Source organism: Equus caballus, chromosome 7, assembly GCF_041296265.1.
Source record: "Equus caballus isolate H_3958 breed thoroughbred chromosome 7, TB-T2T, whole genome shotgun sequence".
Taxonomy (NCBI): Eukaryota; Metazoa; Chordata; class Mammalia; order Perissodactyla; family Equidae; genus Equus; species Equus caballus.
Window position 1 is genome coordinate 74,675,645 of NC_091690.1, and position 14,267 is coordinate 74,689,911.

General features: G+C 44.7%; 2 protein-coding genes across 5 annotated transcripts; one reads left to right on the plus strand and one right to left on the minus strand.

Moving 5' to 3' along the window:
* Positions 1–920: 920 nt before the first annotated feature.
* On the plus strand, positions 921–1,856 carry OR52B3 (olfactory receptor family 52 subfamily B member 3). The gene has a single exon (NM_001391830.1). It carries the CDS (start codon positions 921–923, stop codon positions 1,854–1,856), a length of 936 nt encoding a protein of 311 aa, NP_001378759.1.
* A 3,792-nt stretch (positions 1,857–5,648) lies between these two features.
* Positions 5,649–13,895, minus strand: TRIM21 (tripartite motif containing 21). Of its 4 annotated transcripts, none has more exons than XM_005612079.4 (7): positions 13,432–13,895; positions 11,488–11,942; positions 10,903–10,998; positions 9,575–9,805; positions 7,683–7,705; positions 6,897–6,997; positions 5,649–6,611 (listed from the first exon to the last, which is right to left on the minus strand). In XM_005612079.4, the coding sequence occupies exons 2-7, from the start codon at positions 11,893–11,895 to the stop codon at positions 6,061–6,063; spliced, it is 1,410 nt and encodes a 469-aa protein (XP_005612136.1). In that variant the 5' UTR covers positions 11,896–11,942; positions 13,432–13,895; the 3' UTR covers positions 5,649–6,060. The 4 variants fall into 4 exon arrangements, with proteins under 4 accessions (XP_005612136.1, XP_023501619.1, XP_023501620.1 ...); XM_023645851.2 differs by having other exon boundaries at positions 13,203–13,483; XM_023645852.2 differs by lacking the exon at positions 10,903–10,998 and having other exon boundaries at positions 13,432–13,660.
* Between the last annotated feature and the right edge of the window lie 372 nt (positions 13,896–14,267).

The following is a 14,267-nucleotide window of genomic DNA, read 5'->3' on the forward strand; positions in this document are numbered from 1 at the left end:
AGAGGGAGCTACCTAAAGTGCTAACTTTACCATGCCATTCTCTTATTACAAATCCGTCAGTGTCTCTTCTTGCTCAACATAAATTTTAAACTCCCCAGAGTAGCGCTCAAAGACCTCAGTGATTTGGCCCCTCCCTTACTGCCTGGCATTATTTTCTACCATGTCCTCTTTGCTGTGGTAACCCTGAATCATCATAATTTTCCTCCAAACTCCGTGTCCTTTCAATCTCTGTGACTTTTCTCATGGTCTTCCCTCTTCACATAACTTTACATGGCAAGCTATTACTTATTCTTCGAGGTTCAACTCAGGGTGGCACTTTGAGAAAACTTTTTCTGAATTCCTAGGAAGCTCACCGTGTTTCCACAGCTCCCTGTGTTTAAATTTTTCTCCTCATTATCTGTGTTATATAGATAGATATTTTGCTTAATTTTCTGTCTCCTCCCAAGTAGGTCCTCCAGAAGCCATGGGAGGTGCTCAGTGAGGTTTGTTAAATTGCTAGTCAGCTCAGTTACCATTTTCCTTTTGAGATGCAGATCACATTCTGATGGTCAAAGTGGAACCTGCAGGATCGGTTATTCACAGCTCTTAACTGTTTACAACAACCCAAGACTAAGATCTATGGTGTTAAAGAGCTGGAACAACTCTTTTACAGATGATCTAATCCACCTTCTCCCCAACTTAAGTTTTAAAGTGATAAGAAAGAGACCCAGAGCAAGGAAGTAATTTTACTGAGATCACATAGCAAGTAGGTGAATGGCAAGATGTTCTAACCCATGTTTCCTGACTTCCTGACCAGGATGCTATCACTGCTCATCCAGTAGAAAAACCTCCCCTACTCCAACTCTATTCACCTTTTTTGTAAGAGAGAAGAGGTGATTGCCAAATCCTATACACCAACACTCAGGTGTTTTGTTCTGGGCATGGCAACCCCCAACCACACTGGTACCAGTCACTCGCTCTTCATTCTTCTGGGCATTCCTGGCCTGGAAGACCAGCATACATGGATCTCTCTCCCATTCTTTATTTCCTACCTTGTTGCTGTCCTTGGGAATAGCCTCCTTGTCTTCATCATCATCACTGAACGCAGCCTCCATGAACCCATGTACCTCTTTCTCTGCATGCTGGCTGTGGCTGACCTGATCCTGTCCACTACCACTGTGCCCAAAGCCCTGGCCATATTCTGGTTCCACGCTGGGGAGATCTCCCTTGATGGCTGTGTCACCCAAATCTTCTTCATCCATGCCACCTTCATTGCTGAATCAGGGATTCTGTTGGCCATGGCATTTGACCGCTATGTGGCCATCTGTGACCCACTGCACTATAGCACAGTGCTCAGTCATACAGTAATCATAAAAGTTGGCTTGGCTGTGGTCCTGAGAAGCTTCTCTGTGATACTCCCAGATGTGTTCTTGGTGAAGAGACTGCCTTTCTGCCGTAGCAATGTGCTACCACATACCTACTGTGAGCACATGGCTGTTGCCAAGTTTGCTTGTGCTGATATTCGTGTCAATGTCTGGTATGGCTTGTCTGTCCTTCTCTCTACTGTAGTGCTAGATGCCCTGCTCATCTTGGTTTCCTACACCCTCATCCTCAATGCAGTCTTCCGCCTTCCATCCCGAGGAGCTCGGCAAAAGGCCCTGGGCACGTGTGGCTCCCACCTTGGGGTCATTTCCATGTTCTACTTGCCTGGCATTTTTACTATAATTACCCAGCGGTTTGGGCAACATGTTCCTCTCCATACTCACATTCTATTGGCCAATGTCTGCATGTTAGCCCCCCCCATGCTGAACCCCATCATTTATGGGGTCAAGACCAGGCAGATTCGAGAACGTGTGGTGAGTACTTTGTCTTCATAGTGGAAACACTGCTGAGTTTGTGTGACTGATCAGGTGGTATGTTTACCAATGTAGGCTCTCACATTTTCTTTGCCCACTTTGTAGATTTATGAACTAAGGGTTCTGCTGACTGTGAACAAAGTGATTTGTCATGATTTTGATAGACTGCCATGTTACCTTGAGAAAAGTAGTATTTAGAAAAGAGTTTTTGGATCAGAATTAGATTTGAATCCTGGCTTCACCAAAAATGATGTGTTTGACCTTGGGGAAGTTACTTATTCTCTTAGAGACTCTTCTTAGCACATGTATAGGGTCCCTATCATCAAACCAGGCTAAATCATATTGAACAATGAGAATTATTTCCTATAATGAACTTATCTGGGACGTTGTAGTTAAAACAGCTAGAAAGAATATATGTTAATTTAATCATATATGCAATCGATAGTAAAAAGAAAACCGCTTTGTATTAGAAATGGGACCAACGGAACAGAATATAGAGAGCACAGAAATAAACTCATGCATATAAGGTCAACTAATCTTTGATGAGGGTGTCAAAGAATACAAAATGATAGTCTTTTGTCCACATGCAAAAGAAAATGGATTCATCTTACACCATATATAAAAATTAACTAGAAATGAATTAATGACTTAATAAGACCTGAAACTGTAAAACTCCTAGAAGAAAACACAGGGAAAAGCTCCTTGACATTTGTCTTGGTAATGATTCTTTTGGATATCACACCAAAAGCACAAGTAATAAAAGCAAAATAAACAAGTGGGACTACAGCAAACTAAAAAGCTTCTGCACAGCAAAGGAAATCATCAACAAAACGAAAAGGCAACCTATGGAATGGGAGAAAATATTTGCAAATCATACATTTGGTAAGGGGTTAATATCCAAAAAATATAAGGAACCTATACGACTCAATAGCAAAAAACAAAACAAAACAAAACAAAAACCTGATTAAAAAATGGGCAAAGGACCTGAAGAGACATTTTTCAAAAATGACATACAAATGGCCAACAGGTATATGAAAAGGTTCTTAACATCGCTAATTATGAAGGAAATAACACCGCAAATCAAAACCACAGTGAGATATTACCTCACACCTGTTAGAATGGCTATTATCAAAAAGACAACTAAGTGCCGGCAAGGATGTGGAGGAAAGTGAACCCTTCTGCACTATTGGTGGGAATGTAAATTGATGCAGCAACTATAGAAGACAGCATAAAGTTTCCTCAAAAAATTAAAAATTGAACTACCATATGATCCAGCAATCCCACTTTGGGATATATATTCAAAGGAATTGATATCAGAATCTTGAAGAGGAAGATATCTGTGCTTCCATGTACATTGCAGCATTATTCACAATAATCAAGACATGGAAACAACTTAAGTGTCCATCGACAGTAAATGGATAAAGAAAATGTGATGTATATAATGGAATACTATTTAGCCACAAACAAGAAGGAAATCCTGCCACTTGTGACAACATGGGTGAACCTTGGGGGCGTTATGATAAATGAAATAAGTCAGAGAAAGACAAATACTGTTGCCTGGAGGCAAGGGGCAAGAGGTGGGGGAAATGGGTGAAGGTGGTCAAAGGGTACAAACTTCCAGTTATAAGATGAATAAGTTCTGGGAATGTAATGTACAATGCGATGACTATAGTTAGTAATACTGTATTGTATATTTGAAAGTCACTAAGAGAGTAGATCTTCTAAGTTCTCACCCCCCCCCCCCCCCAGCTCACACACACATATAACTGTAAGGTGATGGATGTGTTAACTAACCTTATTGTGGTGATCATTTTACAATATATAGGTACATCAAATCATTATATTGTACACCTTAAACTTACGAAATGTTATGTCAATTATATCTCAATAAAGCTGTGAGAAAGAAAGAAAATTTGGTACATATGTACAACAGAATATTATTCAGTTATAAAAAGAAGGACATCTTGCCATTTGTGAAAATATAGATTAACCTGAAGGACATTATACTAAGTGCAATAAGCCAGATGGAGAAAGACAAACAGTGCATGATTGCTCATATATGTGGAATCTAAAGAAGTCTACTGCATGGGAGTAGAGAGTAGAATGGTGGTTGGCAAGGGCACAGGGGTGGGGGAAATAGGAAGATGTTGGTCAAAGGGTACAAACTTTCAGTTATAAGATGAGTAAGTCCTGAGGATCTAATGTACAGTACAGTGACTACAGTTAGTAATATTATATCGTATACTTGGAATTTGGTAAGAGTTGATCTTAAGTGTTCTCACCACACACACAAAAGGTAACTATGTGAGGTGATGGATGTGCTAATTAGCTTGATTGTGGCAATCATTTCACAAACTATATATATATATTTAAACTACATCTTACATATATATCATTTTTATTTGTCAATTATACACAATAAAGCTGAAAACAATTTAAAATATAAAAGTTTCATAAATTAAAAAAAAGGGGGCTCACCATAATCTTTAAATTTCTTGATTATACTTTTATCATATGGCTGCAATAAAACTAAAAAAATATAAACAGGATCTTGAATATGCATGACAGAGTAAGCAGTGAATAAATATAACTTCTTTTTGCCTTAGCTTGTTTATCTTTAAAGTTTTAGTATATTAATTTCTGCCTCTTCTAATTCAAAAGAAGTTTTGGAATCAAAGATGACAAAATTCAACAGGCCTTATTCGCATTTTAAAGGATAATATTAATTGAAATTGGAATTGGTGCTGGCAGAGTCTTCCCTCATTTCTCAGGAGAATTTTTGTGTGACAGGCAGGGTGGTCCTAAATCATCTGTTAGAAATTACTGGTAGGGATAAAAGTTGAGATACTGTGAAATCTCTACTACTTAATTTCTTTTGGTAGAGACCAAGGGGATGGTAATTTGTCATCTGCGTAATGTGCATCCTCAAGTATCAGGGTAACCCGACATGCCAAGGTACTCGGATTTTGAGAAGTGAGAGCATTTAAGTTTATACATACTGAGGGCAACCTGAGATTCTATTTTAAATAAGGAATCAGGGTTCCTGGAAGGATATGGCTCTTCCACACCCTACTATTGCTCAGGTGTAGAGCTTCATTGTTCCAATCTTAAAAGCTTAAACTCAAGAAAGCGTTTGCTGTCACCAAGTGATGCTGTTACCTTAGTCCTGGCCTTCATACCAATCCGGGTTCAACTGGAGAAGCAGAACTAGCAGGAGGTAAATATTAAGAGATTTATTGCAAGGAATACGGTTACACAATTGTAGGGGCTGGCGAGGCAAGTCCTAAATCTGAGGCAGGCCATCAGGAAGGGCAAGCTGCAACTCTCGGGCAGGAGCTGAAGCAGCTATTCACAGGTGGAAGCCTCAGGTCTGCTCTTAGAGCCCTTCCCTGGATTGTCCTAGATAAGCTGGGTGGGCCTAATTCAATCTCCCTTACTTAAAGTCTAATGATTATAGACTTTAATAACATCTACAAAATACCTCACAGCAACATCTAGATGGGTGTGTGATTGAAAACCTGGGGGCTTATACCTTAGCCAGGTTGACACATCAGAATATCATCACACCATTTAGATTGATATGCTCTTTAACCAACTCCACTATCAACAAGATACAATTGGGAGATAATGGTGGGAATAGGGGAGGCACAGCAGGCTGGATATTTAACATGGCAATCTAAGGCATGCATAATTCAGCCTTTATTTAAAAAGTATGGCTGTTTTTCTATAGGCAGTGTGGAGCCACTTATGATCGGATGTGCGTATGGTGGAAAGATACTCCCAGATGTGTACGAGAACAAGGACTGAACGGGATAGATTGAGGCCCAATTTATTTAGGAAGTCCTTCTGCAAACCATGCAAGATATATAATGGAGATCTGAGCAAAGGCCTAGCGATGGAGAGGAGAAAACAAAACTTGAGTCACATGAAGAAGATAGAAACATGTTTTGGTTGGTCTGGATGAGTTTGAGCCAAATATAAGTAGTTTGCTTCATGGAGGGAATCATAAAGCAAACCAGGGCAGGAATATTGATGTTGAAGGTCTTTTGACACAGGCTTTCAGTGACCTCCTTGCCAAAGTCTGCTTGCTGGTATCCTGACACCTCTGGAGAGACAAAGGCGGTTCAGAATCCAGGGGCAAATGAGGCAGGGTCAGGGGTTGAGAAGGGGTACCAACAGAGAGGGTGTCGGTATCCAGAGAGAGCTCTCAACAGCAAGTGGATCCCTACCAATCCAACCTTAGTGGACAGAGGGTTAGAGGGGCTGCATTTTTTCCTCCATCGTTGAAACCAGGATTAAAGAAGGGCCGCAGAGATCCAGTGAAGGCACATTCAGAGAAGGTGTAGATGAGGGAGCCATGGTCAGTAATGTTGTAGAAGGAGACAGTGGCGGCCTCACAGTCCAGGAAGATCCCAACTTGGCATGGAGGCACCTGAAGGTGGAGGGGAGTCTGGGGGTAGGTGCCAGCCTCATATTTTTGTTTGTTCCATAGCCAAATTGCCCAGAAACCATTCTCTGGGCTAAGCACAAAGTGCCCCTTCCTCTGCACAGAGTCTCTACAAACCCCCAGGTCCCAGGCCTCCTTTCCCGTCACATCTACCTCCCAGTAAAATTTTCCAGAGTGGAAGTGCTGGGCACCCAGGACCATGGGATAAGTATCAAATCTCTCCTCATTTTCAGGCACTTTCTCCTGGGTGTTTCCAAGCCTCACGTTTCTCCGATCCTTTGAAAGGACGAGCCACGGATTGGCTGTGTGTGAGTCCAGAGTGATGTGTACTGCAGAGAGAAGAACACAGTTAGGCCAGGACAGTGTGAGGAGTCAGTAACCCTGTGTCTGTGGGGGCATGGGGATGACTCTCAACCTCTCTATGTAAGGAAATGACCCCCTAGCCAGCTCCAGCCCTTGCCCTGACCTTTGGGGGTACTACCTTCCCTATCTCCATCCTTGTCCCACCTGTTCTAACCTGCCATCTCTTCCCAACCCTGGGACGTACTCTGCACCTTTGTTATCCCTTTTTGCTCCCCAGCAGGCCAGTCCCACACTCCTGGCGCTTGCCTTACCTCCATACGACCTCAGCATCCTCTTCAGCCCTGGCACGCAGCACACAGTCCTCAGTTCTGGGGAGGCAATGTCCAGCTTTTTCAGGTCCCAGGACTCACTCCTGGGGGAAAATAGAGTTAGAGATCCATCCCCAACTCCCACCCCGTCCTCCCTGAAACCTAACACTATAACCTCCCTTGTGGATGACTGATAATTTAATTCAATGCAAATTTACCAACACCTCCTATATTAGGATCCCTGGGGGTGGGAGGCAAAAGGAGGTGGGATTTAGTTCCTATCCAGGCCTTCCTGGCTAGATGGGCCTCTGCAGCATGTGGATAGTCTGTATCTCCTCTCCAAGCCTGAGGTCACCACACAAGCACTTCCCATTTCATTTTACAGGCAAGGCATCTGAGATAGGCTGAATCACTTCTGTAAGGGACCTCAAGGAGTCTTGCCCATGCCGTGGGTCTTACTCATGACTCTTTATGGGAGGTCTGTCACTGGTTAGATTCTTTTTAAAGGAGTCCCAGCAGGCTGTAGACTCAGATCTTCCCAGAATTTGTCTGTTTGTCATGGCTTCACTTTGTGAAGATGTTATAGTCCAATTACTTTGGGCAACTCACCAACTGAGATGTCCATTCATTAGCCTTCTGAGACCAGAAAATATTTTATGGAGGACTGGGTCTTTGAGAGTAAGAAGTATGGGGAAAGCCTCAGTGCCTGTTTTTCTAACTCAATAACCTTTCTCACAGGTATCCATGCTTCCTGCCACCCCTCCTCTAACAAAGAAAACCCCTCCTTACCTTTCCAGGACACTTTTCACCTCCTGAGGAGAAGAGAGACAGAGAGTAAGTTCTGGAGTCACTGGTTTACCATTGACACTTCAGGCCTGTGGGTGATGCAATGCCACCCTCAGGTCCACAGGACACTGCTCTACCCCGCTCCTCTGGGCCAAGGCCCGAAAGACATTCTGACCAACTTGGAGCAGAAGGGATGTGTGGATGCTTGTGGGGTAACCAGAAACCCAGCATGGGGTGTGACCTATACTAGGGGAAGGATGATCAGGTTAAGGACTCTTAACTCAGAAAACAAATTAGAAAAACTAGATTCTTGGGGCGAGGCAGCAGAAGAGAGTAGAAAGAGGCAAATAGCTCAGCCTGGCTGAGGCCCAGAGACAGTCACAGAGAAAGAATGGCCGAGTCAGGATGCACAGAAATTGCTCTCTCCCATTTGTGGGCTTGAGTGGTTTGGGGAGGAAAGGCTGGTTAGTTCAAGTTCTGTCCTGTGCTGTAGTTGATGTTGCCCCGTAATGTAGGTGAAATCAAATCATTTGAGAATATTCTGTTTCAGGGGTCAGGAGCCCTTACATGGGAACTGGCAGGCTCCTAGGCCCAGTCAAAAGTACACTAGAAAGCTCGGCTCCATGTTAGGCACAAGCAAGATTTAGACAATGGGAAGGAGAGAGCCTGCCAAATCAAGCCAATCCAGTCAAGCTTTGCATAAACCAGAAAGAAAATGGCTTCATGACCACCTCTGACTGGGAGAAAGTGAAAAGGTGTGGGAAAAGGGGAACCATAGGGTATTACAGTAGAGGGGACTTTTGAGACTGTCTAGTCCATAATTTCCCCAAGTGAGGCAAACACATGAGTGGATGTGAGATGTCAAGTAGAACAAACATTGATGAATTTTTAAAAAATAGGTATGTACTTATTTTAATCTTAGCTATACCTCTTACTATTTGGGTGAACTTGGTCAGGTTATTTAGCTTTAGTCTCTCACTAAAGTCTCAACATGTCTGTGCCTTGGTTTTCTCATTTATGAAGTGAGGATGATGGCAGCACCCATCTCATGGCATGAGGGATTAATGCCTGGCACGTAATATGTGCTATTTAAGAATTTGTAGTTATTATTATTGTTATGAAATAAATCAGAAAAAATATCAGTGACATAACACATGATTTCTTGGCTACTATTGCTTAGGGCAAATTTCCTTTTAAAATAAATTTATTCAGGTAAAAGAGTGAGACAATTTAAAGAAAAGGAACATGCTAAAGTCATTTGGGTAGTTCATAGAAGTAGCAGAAATTGTAAAGATGACACATTTATGACTCAAGTTTGAGAAACCCTTATTATTTAGCCCACTCCCTGCTCCTTGTTTCACAAATGGAGGAATTAGGTCTGGGAAAGGAAAATAACTTAGGGTGATGGAGAGAATTGGTGGCAGGGCTGGGGCTGGGCTACCGTCTGTTAATTTTCAGTTCAGTGTTTCTAGTTACATCACGTTTATGAAAATCTTCCCATGGCCCAACACTCACCTAAGAGCCTTCATGGATTCTCTCATTTCATCCTTATAAAAATCCTTCGAGATATGTAATTTATAACATCCATGTAACATATGAGAAATCTGATACTCAGATTAAGGGACTTTCTCAAGGTCACAAAGCCAGTACATGTTGGAATAGGCACTTACTAGGGATGTCCTTTTCTTTTAACTGCCGTATGGAATATTCTCTCCTAAATCTGTACCTGTCCATGCCTTGAATGCAAACCACTCATGGGTCCAAATTCCAGTTTGATTTATTTAAGAAAATTCCAGCGACTGGATTTCTATTTGCTCTGATGGTAGCCCCAGAGAGCTCTGGCTTTTTTCAGATACTCCTTGAATCTCAGAGCGGGGACTGTCCCCAGGTCTCACCTGCAGCAGCTCCAGCGCTGAGCCCCGACTCCTCCTCTCCAGCTCCGAGATCAGCTCCTGCAAGGCCTGGCTCTGCTGGGCCAGCTTGGCCTCCATCTCCCCAAGGACTCTCAGCTGTTCCCTCTCATCCTTCTCCAGTTTCTGCAATTGCCTCTGTTCCTCTTCAGCCAGGAAGTTTTTCTGCTGCATAAACTCTGCGTGAATCCTCAGTTTGTGCATCTCAACCTTCCTCTTCAGTGTCAATGGAAAGAGAGAGGTGGTTTTTATCAAAATCTCACAAGCTTCAGGAATGGAGGTGTCCATACCTATTTCTATTCCCTGTGGACTCAACATTCTAGCTCTTTCTGGGAATAAACACACACACACACACGCACACAATTTTACCAGGGAGGTAGGTGGGTGAGGCTTCTGGGCCTAAGAGGGGAATGGGATTGGTGGGGGGCACTCTGTAGTTGCCCCACAACCACAGCTATGCTATCAGAGACTTTCCTTAACCTCTTTCAAAAGCCATTCACTGCCCAGATGTGCCCCTTTGTCTTCATATCTCAGTGAGTTACTGAGAGAGTAACACCTGTCCTCACCTGCAACCACCTCACAAAGACAGGCTCACAAAACTGTTCCTAAGTCCTGGGGAAAGGGGGTCTTGGGATATTCTTTACTGACCTCTCCTGCTAGTGACTAGAGGGTCACCTGATGACAAAGGATGACCCCTTTTGCCACCATGGCCTGACTCATCCTGCCCCAGTTCCAAATCTTCCTCTTCTTGTATCTATCGGCCATGAGCTCCTTCCACTCTTCTCTAATCCCTGACCTACCCCACCTCCAAATAACTGGAGCAGAACAGGCTTTAGTTCCCCATTTAACTTTGGACCAGTGATCTGGACACAATCAAGTAACCACCTGGGCAGGCTGGTTTCCTACCTCAGGCCTTGGTGGTTCCCTTACGTCTGTTCCTCACAGCCCTTGTCATTTCCTGACAGGCATAGCTTTGGGCCTCTCTCCTGGGATACTTTTGTCCCACATGGCGAGGCACTGGTGCTGTCATCCCCTAAGACTGGGCTCAAGGAGCAGGAGCTTTAGCGTACGGCTTGTCCCTCAGCACCTTCTCCTGAGAGTCTCCATCTTTGTGTCAGATTGGGATCTCTTTGAGCTCCATCCTTTTCATTCCCTTCTATCAAGAGACCTAGAGGATGGCTGGTTCTTGGACAGTGAGATATACTGACTCTATCACTCCTCACACAGGCAGAGCTAACGTTAGGGCTTTCTTGAGTCCAGGACCCTGGTCCCTGCCCAGGCTTCTAAGATTCCCTTCAGGATGTGACTCTTGCCTTCCAATCTGCTCTCTTTGTTGCAACATCCACTTCTAACTTCTCAGCCAACTCCTGCTTTGTTCTCAGTTTTCCTAATGCCAGCTGGAGCTTCTCCTACAGAGAAAGACAGCAAGTTAATGCCAATCAGACCAAGAAGTAGGATGGGGGGCACGAGGTAGGGGAAGATTATCCTAGTTCTTAGAAAAGCCTGAGTGCAGAGGAGGAGGGAGGGGTGGAGTCTGATTGGGGTAGGAATCCTGTGGATGGGGAGATTTTGGAAAAAGCCTGATGTTGCTTACAAAATAGAGCTACACTGTTGGGGTGGGGGCACTACTCATTCCTAATTAACCAGGAGGCCACAAGGAAACATGAAGCTTGCAGCATTTTCCCGAAGCACATCCCCTGTTCCTGGGGAATGAGAAGGTTGTGCTGAGCCTTCATTTTCCCCCTTAAATTAGACATGGAAGGCAGGAGACTCCCTCCCTTTCTCTAACCCCTCAACTCTACAGATGACTCTCTCCCATCCCTGGCTCTGGGGAACAAAGCACTCATCAGGGCCCCATCTCCTTTCTACCTGTTTATGCCTCCATGTTAAGGCCTTACCTGGTACTCCTGAGCAGCCTCCTCAATAGGAACCGTGGAGTGGTCACGGTGTTTCCGGGACTGGGAACACACCAAGCAAAGGACCTTCCCATCTTCCTCACAGTATAGGTGAAGTCTCTCCCCATGCACCTCACACCTCTCCCCCTGTGTGCCCTCCTTGGCACCCTGGCTGATTTTTCTAAGGCTGTCCACCATGTTGGCTAGCTGCCGATTGGGCCGGAGGTTCCTGAGCATGAATTTGTGCCGGCACACAGGACAGATGCTGCCCACATTTTTCCCGACCTCAGAGATGCATTCGTGGCAGAAGCTGTGGCCACATTCAATGCTCATAGGCTCCACTGTGGGATCCAGGCAGATAGGGCACGTGACCTCCTCCCACATCATTTCCAAAGGCATTGCAGAGGCCATAGCGGTAACGTTCCTATTAAGCAGCACTGTGGAGACCTAATGGTGGCCTAGAGGGGAGAGGAGAAATGGAAAGGAGGGGATGAGAAGGGTTGTGTGAGGAAGACAAAATAACTCAAAGGAAAACATGAGGGAGAGTGAACTGGAGGGGCTGAAAACAAGAAAAGACAAGAACATTAACCTGAATAACAAGAGCTTCTCGTCCATAGTCTGGGCCATTGACCCAGTCAGGCAGAAGGGGAAAGTGACTCCCCCAAAGAGACAGTGAAAATTGTTGGGAACCTCAGAGATAAAGATGTTTACAATTTTTCTTTCATCATGTCCATCTCTGCTTAAACCCTCAGTACCCAGGCTTTTCCTGTCCATCTTCTCCCATCTCAGGCCGCTGGTACTCCACTTTGCAGAGAAGTTAATCATAATAATAGCGACCATTTACCATGCACCTTCCTTGTGCCAGAGAAGGGGCTTGGCATATATCTTCATTAATCTTTGCAATGATCACAGGAGCTAAATATATGTTATATGAATATATATATATATAAATATTTATATTCTTATATATTCTTATAAGTATACACTCATGCATCGCTTAACGACAGGAATATGTTCTAAGAAATGTACTCAGGCTATTTCTTCATTTTGCAATCAGAGTGTACTTACACAAACCTAGATGGTATAGCCTACTACACACCTAAGCTACATGGTACTTACCTTATGGGACCACCATCATATATGCAGTCCATTGTTGACCAAAACATTGTGTGTATATATATATACACACACACATGTATATGCGTATGTGAGTATACACACACATGAATGTGGTAGAGCACTTCCTGGGCTCTTTCTCAGCTACTCCCAACCTGGTACCTGTCTTCCTTTCCTCTAGGGCAGAGACCCATACTTTTTTTTTTTTTTGAGGAAGATTAGCCCTGAGCTAACTGCTGTCAATCCTCCTCTTTTTGCTGAGGAAGCCTGGCCCTGAGCTAACATCCGTGCCCATCTTCCTCTACTTTATATGTGGGACGCCTACCACAGCATGGCTTGCCACACAGTGCCATGTGCACACTTAACCACTGCGCCACCAGGCGGCCTGAGATCCATACATTTCTAACATCCTGAACAGCCCTGCCCCTCTCACCTCCAGAGGGGGACTTTTAGGGATAGGAGTCTCAAGGACTGCAGACCTGCCCCACACTGTGCTACCCTGGACCATCCTCTGAGCTAGGTTCTCATCCTGTGTTCTCACAGTTTCAACCAGCAATTCGCCCCTCATCCCAGCTCAGGCGCCAGCAGCAGGGCAGACCTACTTTTTCCTCGGTGACTTTGGAAGTCCTGTTCCCAGCCCAGCTCCTCGCAGAGAGCTGGCCAGCACAGGAAGAACCGCTGGGCCTGGGTTGAGAGCGACGGCGAAGGGAAAACTGAGACGGAAGCCTCTAGGGGTGGGGACTGGTTAGGAGGGGCTCTTCAGATCTGGGGCAGGGGAGAAATGGCCCCCAGGGAGGGCTGGGGGACCTCAGTCTAGCTCCGTTCACTCACCTTTTCAGGGGACTCGGCAGCTGGCAGCCGGTTCCTTATTTCACTTTCGATTTCCTGTCAGGCGAGTCTGAAAGGAGCGAGGCAGAAGGGGAGGAGAGTGGGAGGAGCAATGGGAGGGAGGTAAACAGAAGGCAGCGGGGGAGGGAGGGGCGGAGGAGGAGAGAAGGAAGAGTCGGGGCAGCAGGTGTTAGAAGCTTCTGACGCCCCAGGCTGGCGTTTCTTGGAGGCTGGCACTGACCGACAGCTCCGCAGCATTTCGTCCTTGCTTTGCGTTCCCTCCCATGTCCTCATTATCTAATACAGTAAAATATCCCCTCTGCTAGGTGGAGGAGTCACACTGCTCAGACGCTGGTCATCACCCCACACCTACGTGCTGTGCCCACCTGTGGGAGCTGCTCTTAAGGAGGTTTGGGTAGAGAGAAACTTGCCTGGAGCTCGCCCTCACATGCCACCGTCTGCTTCCTACTTCCAGAAACAGTTCCTGTTCAGGAGACTTGATATTCTTTTAACATCAGGGAGTGAGAGGTTTATTCTGCGTGACCCCAAGGCAGGTGTCACAGCAGTGAGTGATAGGAAGGGAAGTGACGTTTACTGAGCACCAACTCTGCACTTGTCACTGAGCTAGGGATTTCAGCAGGTTATTATTATGATTATTTTTTTTAAAGTTGTGGTAAAATATGCATAAAATTTACCATCTTAACTATTTTTCAGTGTATAGTTCAGTGGCATTAAATACATTCATATTGTTGTGAGACCATCACCACTCCCTCATTCACAGAACTTTTTTTGTCTTGCCAAACTGAAACCCTGTTACCCATTAAACAATAACTCCTCAT